Genomic DNA, 12,716 nt, shown 5'->3' on the forward strand with positions numbered 1-12,716 from the left:
TCAAGTCCATCAAAACTTTCAAAGCAAAGGATAAGTCTGATAAGCAAAGTTTTGAACTAATCTTCTACTTGTCTATGCAACTAAAGATATCAAAACATGTTTTCAAAAACTTGCCAGTGAATGCAAGAATTTAAAAGTAAAAAAAATGAAAGAAAAAGTGTGTGTGCGTACAGAGTCATAAAGATAGATACCTTGCATAATACCACTCTCAACACAAGCGACATATATTTCAAATATATTTCCAGTCAACTGAGAATGCATACTAAAACGTTCAGTAATGAAGCTTACGCCAGCATTGACTGTGGTTAGCGGCTTAATGACGAGGGGGTTAATTGCTCACTGAGCTGGCACCAGAAATGGTAGTTCCATGGGTCAAATCCCCAGGTGGTTCTACTGTAAATCTGACGTGGACCCCGTGATAGGGGACCACCATGGCAAGCGGCCGACAAACGTGAGCGAGGGTTTGATCGCGATCCATGGCGAGCATGTGCAGGAGGAGGGGCAATCCGCGAAGCAGCATGATTAGCACCGATTATCAGGGTTGGTGTTTTTTCTAATCACGCTATTAGCGGAGCAAAAGGCCATGCAGCAAAGTAAGACGCTGAAAGAGTGCTCCACATTCAAGTGGATTGACGCCACACTTAGCGAGTTTTGAAGTGCCCTTCTAATAACGTCGTCGCGACGAGCGCTCGGACCCAAGCAAGCAAGCGAGCGCGGCCCCCACTTTCATGGGGGCTCCACGCATAGTAGGCACTGCAGGCAGCGATGGCCATTTTCTGTAGATTCTGCTCGTAAAAACTACTTGCACTTCCTCGGCCTCGGCTCTCAATCAACAATCGTCTCACAGGAAAAGCAACATATTGACAACAATGTTCCTATTTCGCAATGGAATCTCCTGACCATAAGTGTTTATATTTGGAATCGATCTCATTGGCTATTGGGCATGTATCTGGTTCGCATTTCGACTTGGCTTTGCTTGAACCTCCACCAAGGAAAAATTACTCGTATGAGTGTTGAGGTTTAGTAAAAACTGCCAATTACAACTTTTTAACGAGGTATTGAAAATAGAGATGCTAATTATGGTGGGAAGGCATTTGTACTGTCTCCTTTGTCGCCGTCCTCCATCTCCATCGAGATGGAAGGGCATTTCCTGCTCTCAAGTAGCCGAGTCTCATGTCATGCACACCCAGATTGACCACAGGCGAGAGACAACCATCAGATCTGGGCGAAGATCACTAAATCGGGTGTGAGGCTCCTCCATTCATCGGCGTGCAGAAGTGGAGGGAGCGAGTGGAAGCCGAGGAGAGATGCCGAGGGACCGAATATGTGGCGGACCCCACATGTAAACAGAGAAACGAACGAAGCAGAAAAATACAGTACTGAAAAAAAAACAAACCAAAATGGGAGTGTCACAACTGAATGTCAAGCCTATGCCATATAAGCTCCTCCTGGGCCCTGAGTTCAATGTTGTCTGTCAGTCTCTCACTCTCAGTCCTGAGTCGCAGAAACACAGGCACACACTCGGTCCAGTTCAAATCGCAGCCTCCTGATCTAGCCTTGCGTTTTCGTCATTGTTGTCGATAGTGGCCTTCGTGAGATATTGTACTATAAGCGCTGGGTGTTTGGGTTTCGAATGAGATTGAACGCATGTCTGCGTAGAGTGGAGCGGACAGCCTTGCACAGTTGGCTTGGCGAGTTGTGGAGATTGTGAGGAGATTGAATCGCGCAGCAATGGCAGGTGCCATGGCTGGCTGCGGTGCAGTGGCGAGGTCGTGGATTCGCGGCAACCTGATTGGTGCGGGAGCATTTGGGAAGGTGAACCTGGCGGTGAACCGGGAGGACGGGGAGGTGTTCGCCGTGAAGTCTGTGCGCGTGGAGGAGGGCAGCGGGGACGCAGGGGCGCAGGTGTCGCTGCAGGCGCTGGAGAACGAGATTGAGATTCTGCAGAGCCTGGAGTCGAAATTCGTGGTGCGGTGTTTGGGGAGCGATTGGACGGAGGAGGGCGGGAAGTTGATGCGCAACGCGTACCTGGAGTACATGCCGGAGGGGTGCCTGACGGACTTTGTTCGGCAGTTTGCGGGCGCGGGGAGCGAGCCGCTGGACGAGCATCTGATTCGGACGTACACGCGGAGTATTGTGGAGGGGGTGGATTACTTGCACAGGCAGGGGATCGTGCACTGCGACATCAAGGGGAAGAACATTCTGGTGGGGAACGGGAGCGTGAAGCTGACGGATTTTGGGTCGGCGAAGCGGGTGGGCGCGGAGGGGAGGGTGTGCGGGAACGGGAGCGGGGGGTCGCTGGGGCGACTGAACGGGACGCCGCTGTGGATGGCACCGGAGGTGGTGCGACAGGACGAGCAGGGATTGGCGTCGGACATCTGGTCGCTGGGGTGCACGGTGTTGGAGATGGCGACGGGGAAAGCGCCGTGGAGTCATCTGGCGAACCCGTTCGTGGCGATGTTTCAGATTGGGTACAAGGATGAGATTCCGGCGGTGCCGGCGAGCCTGAGCTCGGAGGCGAAGGACTTTTTGAGGCGATGCTTCGAGAGGGATCCGCGGAAGCGATGGACGAGCGGGGAGCTTTTGGAGCATCCGTTTTTGACGACGCGGCATGTGGCGAAGAAGGTGGAGGTGGAGGTTGGGGAGGCGGAGCGGAGGGAGTGTGATGGGAGGTTGGTGGAGGAGATGAAGGAGACTGTGCCAATTCTGCGGATGCCGTCGTTTTTGAAGCGGGGGCTGGTGACGGAGGGGAAGGTGGAGGAGTCGGTAGGGAGTCGGGGGTATTCGAGCTCGCCATTTGCGATGCCGATGGAGGGGGAGTGGATCGTGGTGCGATCGCCGTCGGAGTCACCGCGGTCAGGCAGTCCTTCGCGCGGTCAACGTTCGGTGTCTACTGCTTCCTCAAACCAGGAAGAGGAAATCGTGGCTGGGTGTGGAATGTCAATAGATTTAGGGGAAGAGTTGTGTTTAAAGAATAAAGCGAGTTCGACCATCATCAGATTTGACACTTTGGAGGAATGTCAATACGGCTGCAGCATCGTGTATGATTTGACGGAAGAAGGTTGTCCGGTGGAGACGAATGTAAGCTGCAGCTTGATAAGCACTTGTACAGATGATAACGACGGAAAATGGATTGAGAGCGAGGAAGCACTTCTTTATTGTGAATATGGCGGCTTCCGTGCTAAAAAAGTAGATGGTAGTACCTTATCGGGATTAAAATTCGCCTTCGACGTGGAAATGGTGGACAAGGTGCCGAATCCAACACCTGAAGCTGGCCATGATCTGGTTCAGCAGTCATTGGTGGCGACGACTGACATTTCGAACTTGAAATGTTTTTCGAAGCTTGAGTGTTTAGCCCTCGCGGGACGACGAAAGCATTCGTATGGTTTGGAAGTCTCGGAGATGGAGGAGTCTATTTTTCCCAGTTTGGGAGTAATAGTGCAGATGGCACTGTTTTTCTGGCCTGCTTCATTCGGAGCCGATGGTCAAGTGTGTGGGGAGAATCGGGGCTGGATCAATGTAGATACGAGTCATGTGAATACGGAAGAGCAGGTTCTTCGGAACTACTGTACAGTGTTAATACGATGTAATGTAAATGGTTTTCTGAAGATGTGGAACATACCCTCTCATCCTCTCCCTTTTTGGTTGCGTTGTGTGTTAGAAATTTGTGATATGCTTTTTTGTACTCTTGTCCTAATCGTTACGTTGAATGGTGCCTTCATCGGCTTTAGACACGGTTACAATTTCGTGATACATTGTGTTTGTGTCGGTTAAGGATTGTGCTGCACCGATCTGTCCGTGCTACGTTTGCCATTGCTTCCCTTGATCCGTACATCCATGACTACTGTGCCATTTCGACAGTTAAAGGCTGTCGACGTTGTCGCCATATTTTCCCAGTAATGGGTAGGGCACATGTACTTCCATCGATTCATTATTACGAACGAAACAGAGAGTGAGGAGTCCACTTCAAAATTCCTACATCCACATGGAGCAACACACAAGATTGTGCTAAAACTACTTCAGCTATAAAAATGAAAATAAATAGATGCTGCACGGAACAACTTGCGCCAAGCTTCCTTCGTCAGCCATCTACCACCGAAGCCTGGGTTACGCCATACCTTCCGCACTAAGAGTAACCTACCCCCATGAACTGCTGCTGTTAGTTTAGAGCTATTGTTGAGGTTTTTTAGGGGGAAAAAAAAAAAAAAAAAAAAAAAAATCAACAGAGACCAAGGTTGATTAGGAACATCGCAAGAATTCAACGGCGTCGGAGAAAGCCACATCACGGCGAACATGGGTAGGTGGGAAATGGAGGCTAAAAGGACGTAAAAATGGCCGTTCGCACCAAATGGTCTCGCCCAGCAGCTGGTATTGGTCCTGGGCAAGAAAAAGTGTAGGAAAGCCTCACATGCTCCTTACTGAAGGTGGCCTCCTCATTGGCCCTCCCTTGAAAAGCTCTCTGCGGTGGTTAATGAAATCATCAACTGGCGGATGCTAGTGCTTCCAGTGGAGGCACCTTCATCCCGTGTGACGCGCACTCTCTACCCTCCCAATTGGCTTCCGAACCTGGGCAACGTGATGGTAATGTGCAAAACCGTAGGTCGCAACCACTTCAGGTGGCTCACACGTAGGAAACCTGACATTGAGCTATCCCTCATCTCAATAGGCTTAGGCTGCGTGGAAAGGAACCCTGACATAGTCTTTCTCAGCCTCGCTGGTTCGATCGAACTTACATGGCTCTGTTCATACGCCTGACCCAAAAGCGAAGTAACAACAGTTCCTCTTTTTTCCTTTTCCTTTTTTTCCCCTTCTAGAACTCCACCTTTCTCTGAATCTGCAAGGTCTTGGAAACGCTGCTGAAGAAGAAACGTGAAGTTTTTTCATTGGTGCAGGGCTGTTGGTTAAATGGCGGTGACGTCAGTCAAATTCTGCTGTTGGCAAACTAATAGTAAAAATTACATCCCTTGAACGAGTTGAGGTTATGTAAAACGTGAAACTACGAGGGCTGCGATGGAATCATAAGAAGAAAAATGGTACAGAGCAGGCTGCGTGCAGTGCACAACCACTGTGGGTTGTTGTTCACATAAGCCCCTTCAGAATTGATATCTGCACCATTACTCAGTCTTTTGTTATTGCTCTACGAATGTTTCAGGTCGCTAGTGAAACAACCGTTCCGGAAACTCTTGTGAGAGCATGCCCATCGATCACACCCACAGCAACTCCTCGCAAGTTGGCCGGAGCTCATTCATCTCTCACTCGAAAGTAGCGTCATCGTGAAACGGGCACCGAAATGCACCCACAAATCTTACTCTCCATTGATTGCCAGGGCACAAAACTCACCGACGTCGGATACGGCATCACCTTTGTTTACTCGTGGTCGACCTCGGGCGGCGACGTCTTTCTACGTGGAGTTTCGTGCAACGTCATCGGAGGAGAAGATCATGTCAGCGCAAACCATAACGTAAAAAATAGGTATAATAAAATAATTATAAAAAAAACACCGTTCAGATACCCGTGAATACGTGTTAGCTGCACAACGGGGCCTCAAGATTCGATTTCATTGCGGGATTAATGCAGTTGGGTTTGACTCACCGAGATCCATAACCCCTTGCATGGAAAAACATGGCTCTGCCGCCGCCTCCACCTCCTCCTCCTTCAAATCCTATCCAAACTCCATGTCCACACTAGGAACAACACCCACCAGCAGCTCCGGCCTTCAATGTTTCTTGCAACGAGTGAGAATTGTTAGTCTGGCCCGGGGTCCACAGAAAAAATCTTCACTTCTTCTATGACTTGATTGACAGGCTCAAGTTTGACCCTGCACGAATGGCAACTGAAAATCTCTTACTTGGATTTTACGACTAAAGCAATAAGGGCTAATCTAACGTAGCCATATAATTTGGTGGACTTAATGCTTCTAAATGGAAAAATCAACTCCCCTTGAATGCATCATGCATAGAAGGAAGCAATCTTCATATGGAGTGATTACCATAAAGAAGTTGCAGTTAATGACTAGAGAGACAAAATTATCTTTAATATAGACACTCCATGCCCGTTCTACTCTACCATCTTGCATATGTTATGTGATTGTTCAAAGGTAGTGAGTACATGGCTATGGTGCAACTCTCTTCTTCAAGCACTAGAAAGGAAGCCAAGTAATCCAATGAATCCACTCATATTTGGTTGGCAGCAATGCTTGTTCTCCAAATCTCTACCTAAGCAATTTGGGAAGTTTAACATCATTTGGACATTATTACAAAGAGGTTACCCTATGAAACCTCCAGCTTGAACAAAACACAATGATGTTTAACATTGAAGAATGGTCTCTAAAACAAATTACATTTCGTATACAACAACACCTATAGGATTATGTTCACATTGAATGGAATCAGTTGACCATAAGGGGTGATAAAGTCCTAGCAAATTTCATTTTTAAACACTTTGATAATACATGGGAAAAAAACCAGGTGCTTTGCATTAGGATGGGTAATAGAATATGTTGGCATAGTTTTAGTTCTTGACTTCTAAGTTAGCTTACATACTCTAGTTCAAGGATTGTATTACTACTTTTACTTCGAGTCACTAATCTGGGTCCGCTGGTTTGGGGTTTTTTTTAACTCTATTCTAAACCGGTTCTGTATTAGTTACTCACTGCAATGAAATTTATTTCAATTTAAAACCACATGTTTAACTACAATTCTACAATGCTTTAATAGCACTTAGCACTCACAATGGGATTTGTGTACATAATTGTAACCAAAAGTCTGGGGAACAACAATGTTGTTGCAAAATTTAAACTCCAATATTACAAAAAACTCACTGCAAATTTGCTGTAAAGTTTTACTAGAGATAAAATTTGACATTCAAAATACAAACATGTAGACATTTTCTTTTAGTTTATTTTTTCCAAAATTGAAAGGTCTACATTTTTGCGAGCTCACTGTCAAAAGATGTCGAAAGGAGAGAAAGAAAACAAATAAATGGTTGCTTTGCCACATAGGCGTCCAAGGGGAACACAAAGCCCCAGCAGACCACACACCGAAACCGCTCGAATCTGACGTGGCAAGTGCAAGCGCCTGGCTGGCCGACATGGCAACGCGACTTCCTGCCATGTGTCGTCCACTTGTCACCAATTTGGGCCGCGTTTCAGCCATCGTGGCAGAGGGCCTGGAAGAAGAAGCCCTTATAGTGTGGATCCCAGCCGGTTTCTTGACCGTCACGTGTGCGTGGAATCTGTTCGAAAGATATGCGATCGCTCTTGAGAGTTGGACTGAGAGAAGCGGCGTGGTTCGCAGAGCTTGTGCGCAATCGTCCTTGAGTCTTGTGCCAAGGAGAGGTGAGGAGAAGGGTTGGGAGGGGAGGGACCCAGCCATTGCGGTCATTTATGAAAACTCTTATGGCTCTCAACTTCCCAAGCTTATTCTCTGTTTTTTTTTTCTTTATCTCTGACTGAATTTGGGGTGACAACAGAAAACAAAGTGTGAGTGGGGGTGTTATTGAACCGTTTTGAGGAGTGAGAAATATTGCTTGTGCAGAGGGATTTGATTTGAGAATTATTTGGAGTTGACTCAAGATTGGTTGGGGGTTAGACTGTGGTGATTAATTTCCCTATATTTATATGTAGATATTATTTGGAGAGAGGAGAAGAAGATTTCATTTTTTTCAAATCTGTCTGGCAGGCTTGTTGGCTTTGATCCTACGTTGAAGGGAATATGATCAGTTATGATTTAAAAAGGTTTCTTCTTCATTAATGAACTCGCACTGTCTAGATACAAGAGCCTTCTTAGTTTTAATTTATTTTATTTTAATTCAAAGACAGGGGGGGTGACTCAATTCTCAATGGCAGAAACCTAGGAGAATCCACTTTAGTAATACGCAAGTCGTCTTATTACACACATGTGGAAACGCTATTGGATTTCAACTCCTGCTATCGAGTTTTGTTTAACAATTTCTAAGTTTGAAATATTCAATGAATCTACACAGCCAAGGAACAAACACAGTGGCACATTCAAATACAGCAGAACATAAGATAACTAACACCTATTTTGAAAAATGCACATGGGTAAATTCTTTTTAATTGTGCATGGCTTCCTCTACAACGGTTTTAGAAAGTAATGATCGTGTGCAGTAAACATCATACTATTTATTTGCATAAAGGAAAAGACATTTCGAGAGTCTGGCTCTTGAACCAAAGCTTGTATGTATATATATAGTTCAAGGGGATCAACCCGAACTAATAATTGTTAATTTTGGGTATATCTTGGTCCTCTTTGTAATGTAAAACTTAGCAAAGTTAGTAGCCCTTGCTGCGCCGACTTTTCTATGACAAGCGCCGAACTTAAGCGCATGGAATATGTGGGTAACACACATTTTAGCAGCCAAAACGGAATCCATAAGTTCGTTGCAGATTGAGGAGGGTTGTGGTGGCATCGAAGAGAATGAAAGTGATGGAAAATGGGTATTGAATGGACTGAAGGAGGATGAGGAATGAAAGAATTCAGTTCTGGAAGGGGCAAAAAGGTCGCTCGAGTTTAATGCTCTTCTCCAACGAATACGTGCGTGGAGCATCGCGAGAGGCATTTCGGATTCTCCCTTCATATCTCCTCTAATGCTTCACATTTGAATTTGTGGAGAAGTCATTGGAGTTATCAGATCCCTGCCCGCCGTTTTGGCTCATGCGGAAGCATATGGGTAGTTTGATGGAATCCCAAGGATGGCGAGTCTCACTCGATCGGCATGCTGGTTTGAGAATTCTGATCCCAAAATTGAATTAGTACACTCAGAATTAGTCCTCAAGGTATCTCCATAAATGAACGCTGATGCATGAAACCTTAGGCCAGGTTCTGCTCATCCACCCTCACCCGATGCAACCTTCGAGGGTCCTGCAAAATTGCAGTGTAGCCATCCTCGCCTTCGAAAGGACACAAAAAGTGCAGATTTGATCGCTTTTTCTTACCATGCCCCTATTGCGGTGCGTGGAACAGCTGCATTCCGACCGGACTTTGCGGGGTGTAAAATCCGATTTCGTCGTCAAATTTCTAAGAATGTGGCTCCACCGCGCTTGCAAGGAGCTTTTTGTTCTACGCCAATGTGGTATTGCCCAAGCACGATGTGTCACTGCCCTCTCATTAACTGCACGGACAAGACACGGCAGTGAGCCATTGCTCTCCTCTAGTTTCCGCGGCCGCGAGGCATCCGATTCTAGGAGACCTCATTGGTGTGCGTAACCGCAGGAACCTGCAAATTTACCGCCTCCTTGGCCAGCGTGGCGAAAATCAGAACTGGAAAAGAGTGAGATTCACCAACTCAGTGGTCCCACAGGTGGAACGGCGGATGAAAGGGAGGGTCTACGAAGTGCGATGCTGCGATGCTGCGACTCGTCTCCATCCGAAAGGGAAAATATTCACACCGCTTCTCCATAGGCCTAAGGGATGTGGACCCACGGATGCCGTCACTTATCAATGGATCATAGACCCGAGGGGACCACGCCATGTGCCCTTGTGAGTCAATTTGGATCTCCTCCTCTGAAGCACTCCTTCAGAAGATGAATATTCCACCTAGACTTACATTTTACCAGTAGAGGTCAATCCACTTTTGTCTAGACCAAGGACTGCGAACTCACCCCGAAGATCTCCCGCTAAACTAGTTGGGCATCTTCTTAACTAATTCCAAGAAGGAAACAAATAATTAAGAACATTCTGCTTGAGAATGTAGACGTGCACCATCTGGGCATCGGTTTAGGCAACCTTGCACGTCTGCTGTTTGTAATGTGACTCGCTCCACAAGTGTCATATTCGTCGATTAATTGTGTATCTTGTAAATGCATTCAAGCATTAAATATGGAAAAAGAAATCAAACTTGTGGAAAATATTTTCTTCACTTGGAAGGCATCTGCAGATGCTGGACGTTAAATCTTCGCAACATCGTAGCCATGAGTAGTGTAAGTAATGTTATCACGTCAGAATTGAAGCTGAAGAAAGTGACAGCCTCCTCAAAAAGCAACACCTGAAGAGATTACAGGAAGGTGTTTTTAACATTTTTGGATTACATAAATGTGAACCAAAGGTACTCGAGCAGTGAGACTGGGATAGCGTCTGGAGCAGTGCAAACAATAAAGAAAAATAATTATCACTGGAGTTGGATAGGGCTTCATATCCACCGAAATGGCAATCAACAAGAATATCAAAAACAAAACAGACAAATAATCCAGCACACCTATCAAGAAGTATAGACAAAAATCCCCATGTAGTGGAAAAGAGTACCCTCAACGTCTTCCAAATATTGTTACAAGTAAACCGTGGCAACACTGTACAGTAATTCCAGGGAAGTACATTTCCCATGTTCGTACCACTCGTATCCTCATTGCTCCCTTCCAAACACTCTCTACTCTCGTGATCATCGGTCCCGTCCGGACCGAGCATAAAAAACAGCGACTTAAGCACTGTAACTCCTAAACTGGAGCTAGAAATCTCTAAACCAGAGATTCCAAAACGGTTTAACTGCGGTAGCCGAATCAAATACTGCAAAGACCTAAAATCCATACAAAATCCACTGTTCTCCATCTCAGACGTCTTCGCAGGTGGTCGCAAAGCTGACGAGCTTCCGTGACCACCCAGCAAATCCACGCCGGATTCTCGGTTCCTTTCGGAACGCGCACCATCGTGTCCTTCGAAGTCCTCTTTTGTACAAACGCTCCCCGTGCTAAACATTACATCTTCGACTGCTGACTCGGAATCAATGCTAATGATGCACTGCTCCGGAAAAAAGTGACTGCTGCTAGACGAACTCATTTGCTCCTTTACAAAAAACACTGTCGCCACCTCGACTTCCTTGTCGACACTCAATGCTTCTTCTACACTTTCGTCAATGTTAAATTCTGTGTATTCCTCTGGCTCTGAGGAAGCAGTAGACACCGAACGTTGACCGCGCGAAGGACTGCCTGACCGCGGTGACTCCGACGGCGATCGCACCACGATCCACTCCCCCTCCATCGGCATCGCAAATGGCGAGCTCGAATACCCCCGACTCCCTACCGACTCCTCCACCTTCCCCTCCGTCACCAGCCCCCGCTTCAAAAACGACGGCATCCGCAGAATTGGCACAGTCTCCTTCATCTCCTCCACCAACCTCCCATCACACTCCCTCCGCTCCGCCTCCCCAACCTCCACCTCCACCTTCTTCGCCACATGCCGCGTCGTCAAAAACGGATGCTCCAAAAGCTCCCCGCTCGTCCATCGCTTCCGCGGATCCCTCTCGAAGCATCGCCTCAAAAAGTCCTGCGCCTCCGAGCTCAGGCTCGCCGGCACCGCCGGAATCTCATCCTTGTACCCAATCTGAAACATCGCCACGAACGGGTTCGCCAGATGACTCCACGGCGCTTTCCCCGTCGCCATCTCCAACACCGTGCACCCCAGCGACCAGATGTCCGACGCCAATCCCTGCTCGTCCTGTCGCACCACCTCCGGTGCCATCCACAGCGGCGTCCCGTTCAGTCGCCCCAGCGACCCCCCGCTCCCGTTCCCGCACACCCTCCCCTCCGCGCCCACCCGCTTCGCCGACCCAAAATCCGTCAGCTTCACGCTCCCGTTCCCCACCAGAATGTTCTTCCCCTTGATGTCGCAGTGCACGATCCCCTGCCTGTGCAAGTAATCCACCCCCTCCACAATACTCCGCGTGTACGTCCGAATCAGATGCTCGTCCAGCGGCTCGCTCCCCGCGCCCGCAAACTGCCGAACAAAGTCCGTCAGGCACCCCTCCGGCATGTACTCCAGGTACGCGTTGCGCATCAACTTCCCGCCCTCCTCCGTCCAATCGCTCCCCAAACACCGCACCACGAATTTCGACTCCAGGCTCTGCAGAATCTCAATCTCGTTCTCCAGCGCCTGCAGCGACACCTGCGCCCCTGCGTCCCCGCTGCCCTCCTCCACGCGCACAGACTTCACGGCGAACACCTCCCCGTCCTCCCGGTTCACCGCCAGGTTCACCTTCCCAAATGCTCCCGCACCAATCAGGTTGCCGCGAATCCACGACCTCGCCACTGCACCGCAGCCAGCCATGGCACCTGCCATTGCTGCGCGATTCAATCTCCTCACAGCACTCAAGTGTGAAGATCTAGGAGCTCCGCTCTACGCAGACATGTGCTCCGAACGAACAACAAACTAGTATCCCGCAGACACACTCACGAATCCTGTACTAGAAAGGATTAATAAGCAGAGAACTGAAATAAATTTATAGAAAACTGGACATAAACTAATTGAAACACCGCAGGGTGCTACGTTTCTGAGTTGAGTTGGATTGGGCTGTTGCTGTGGGACAAAGAGTGAAGGAGAGCTAACGACGGTCACTGCCACCAGAATGCAGAGCCAATCGAGGCTTATGTATCACCCGCCAGCAATCCGAGTCTGTTCGAGAGACTGTAGCTCCCTATCCTACCCTACCCTTACTCGGTGTTGATCTTTTTGAACTGAATAGTAATATTATCCTCATTCCATTGAATGCGAACTTCAGGGCTATGTCTGCTGCGGGGCCCAGCGGGTGGTAACTCTATGCTTCGATTCTCCAATCTCAGGCAGCCCCTGTGTTTCGCCGCTTCCTCGCTTGCTCTTTTCAGCATGTTCTTTTGGCTGCGCTCCACTCGCCTGCCTCCAATTCTCTCCCAACTTGTCCGGGCGCGTCCCCTCCAACGCCGATGCGACGAGCCTCTTCATCAGCTCAAC

The 12,716-nt window shown here is 48.1% G+C and overlaps 2 protein-coding genes across 2 annotated transcripts; one reads left to right on the forward strand and one right to left on the reverse strand.

The window, feature by feature from the left end:
- The first annotated feature begins 931 nt into the window (after positions 1–931).
- LOC149989884 (uncharacterized) lies at positions 932–4,216 on the forward strand. The gene has a single exon (XM_090250639.1). The coding sequence runs from the start codon at positions 1,732–1,734 to the stop codon at positions 3,772–3,774; it is 2,043 nt and encodes a 680-aa protein (XP_090106765.1). The 5' UTR covers positions 932–1,731; the 3' UTR covers positions 3,775–4,216.
- Positions 4,217–9,953: 5,737 nt separating this feature from the next.
- LOC112283503 (uncharacterized) lies at positions 9,954–12,564 on the reverse strand. Its single transcript, XM_090244197.1, has one exon. It carries the CDS (start codon positions 12,066–12,068, stop codon positions 9,954–9,956), a length of 2,115 nt encoding a protein of 704 aa, XP_090100323.1. The 5' UTR covers positions 12,069–12,564.
- Between the last annotated feature and the right edge of the window lie 152 nt (positions 12,565–12,716).

The sequence above is a fragment of the Physcomitrium patens genome, chromosome 1 (assembly GCF_059467195.1).
Source record: "Physcomitrium patens ecotype Gransden chromosome 1, ASM5946719v1, whole genome shotgun sequence".
In the NCBI taxonomy this organism is placed as follows: Eukaryota; Viridiplantae; Streptophyta; class Bryopsida; order Funariales; family Funariaceae; genus Physcomitrium; species Physcomitrium patens.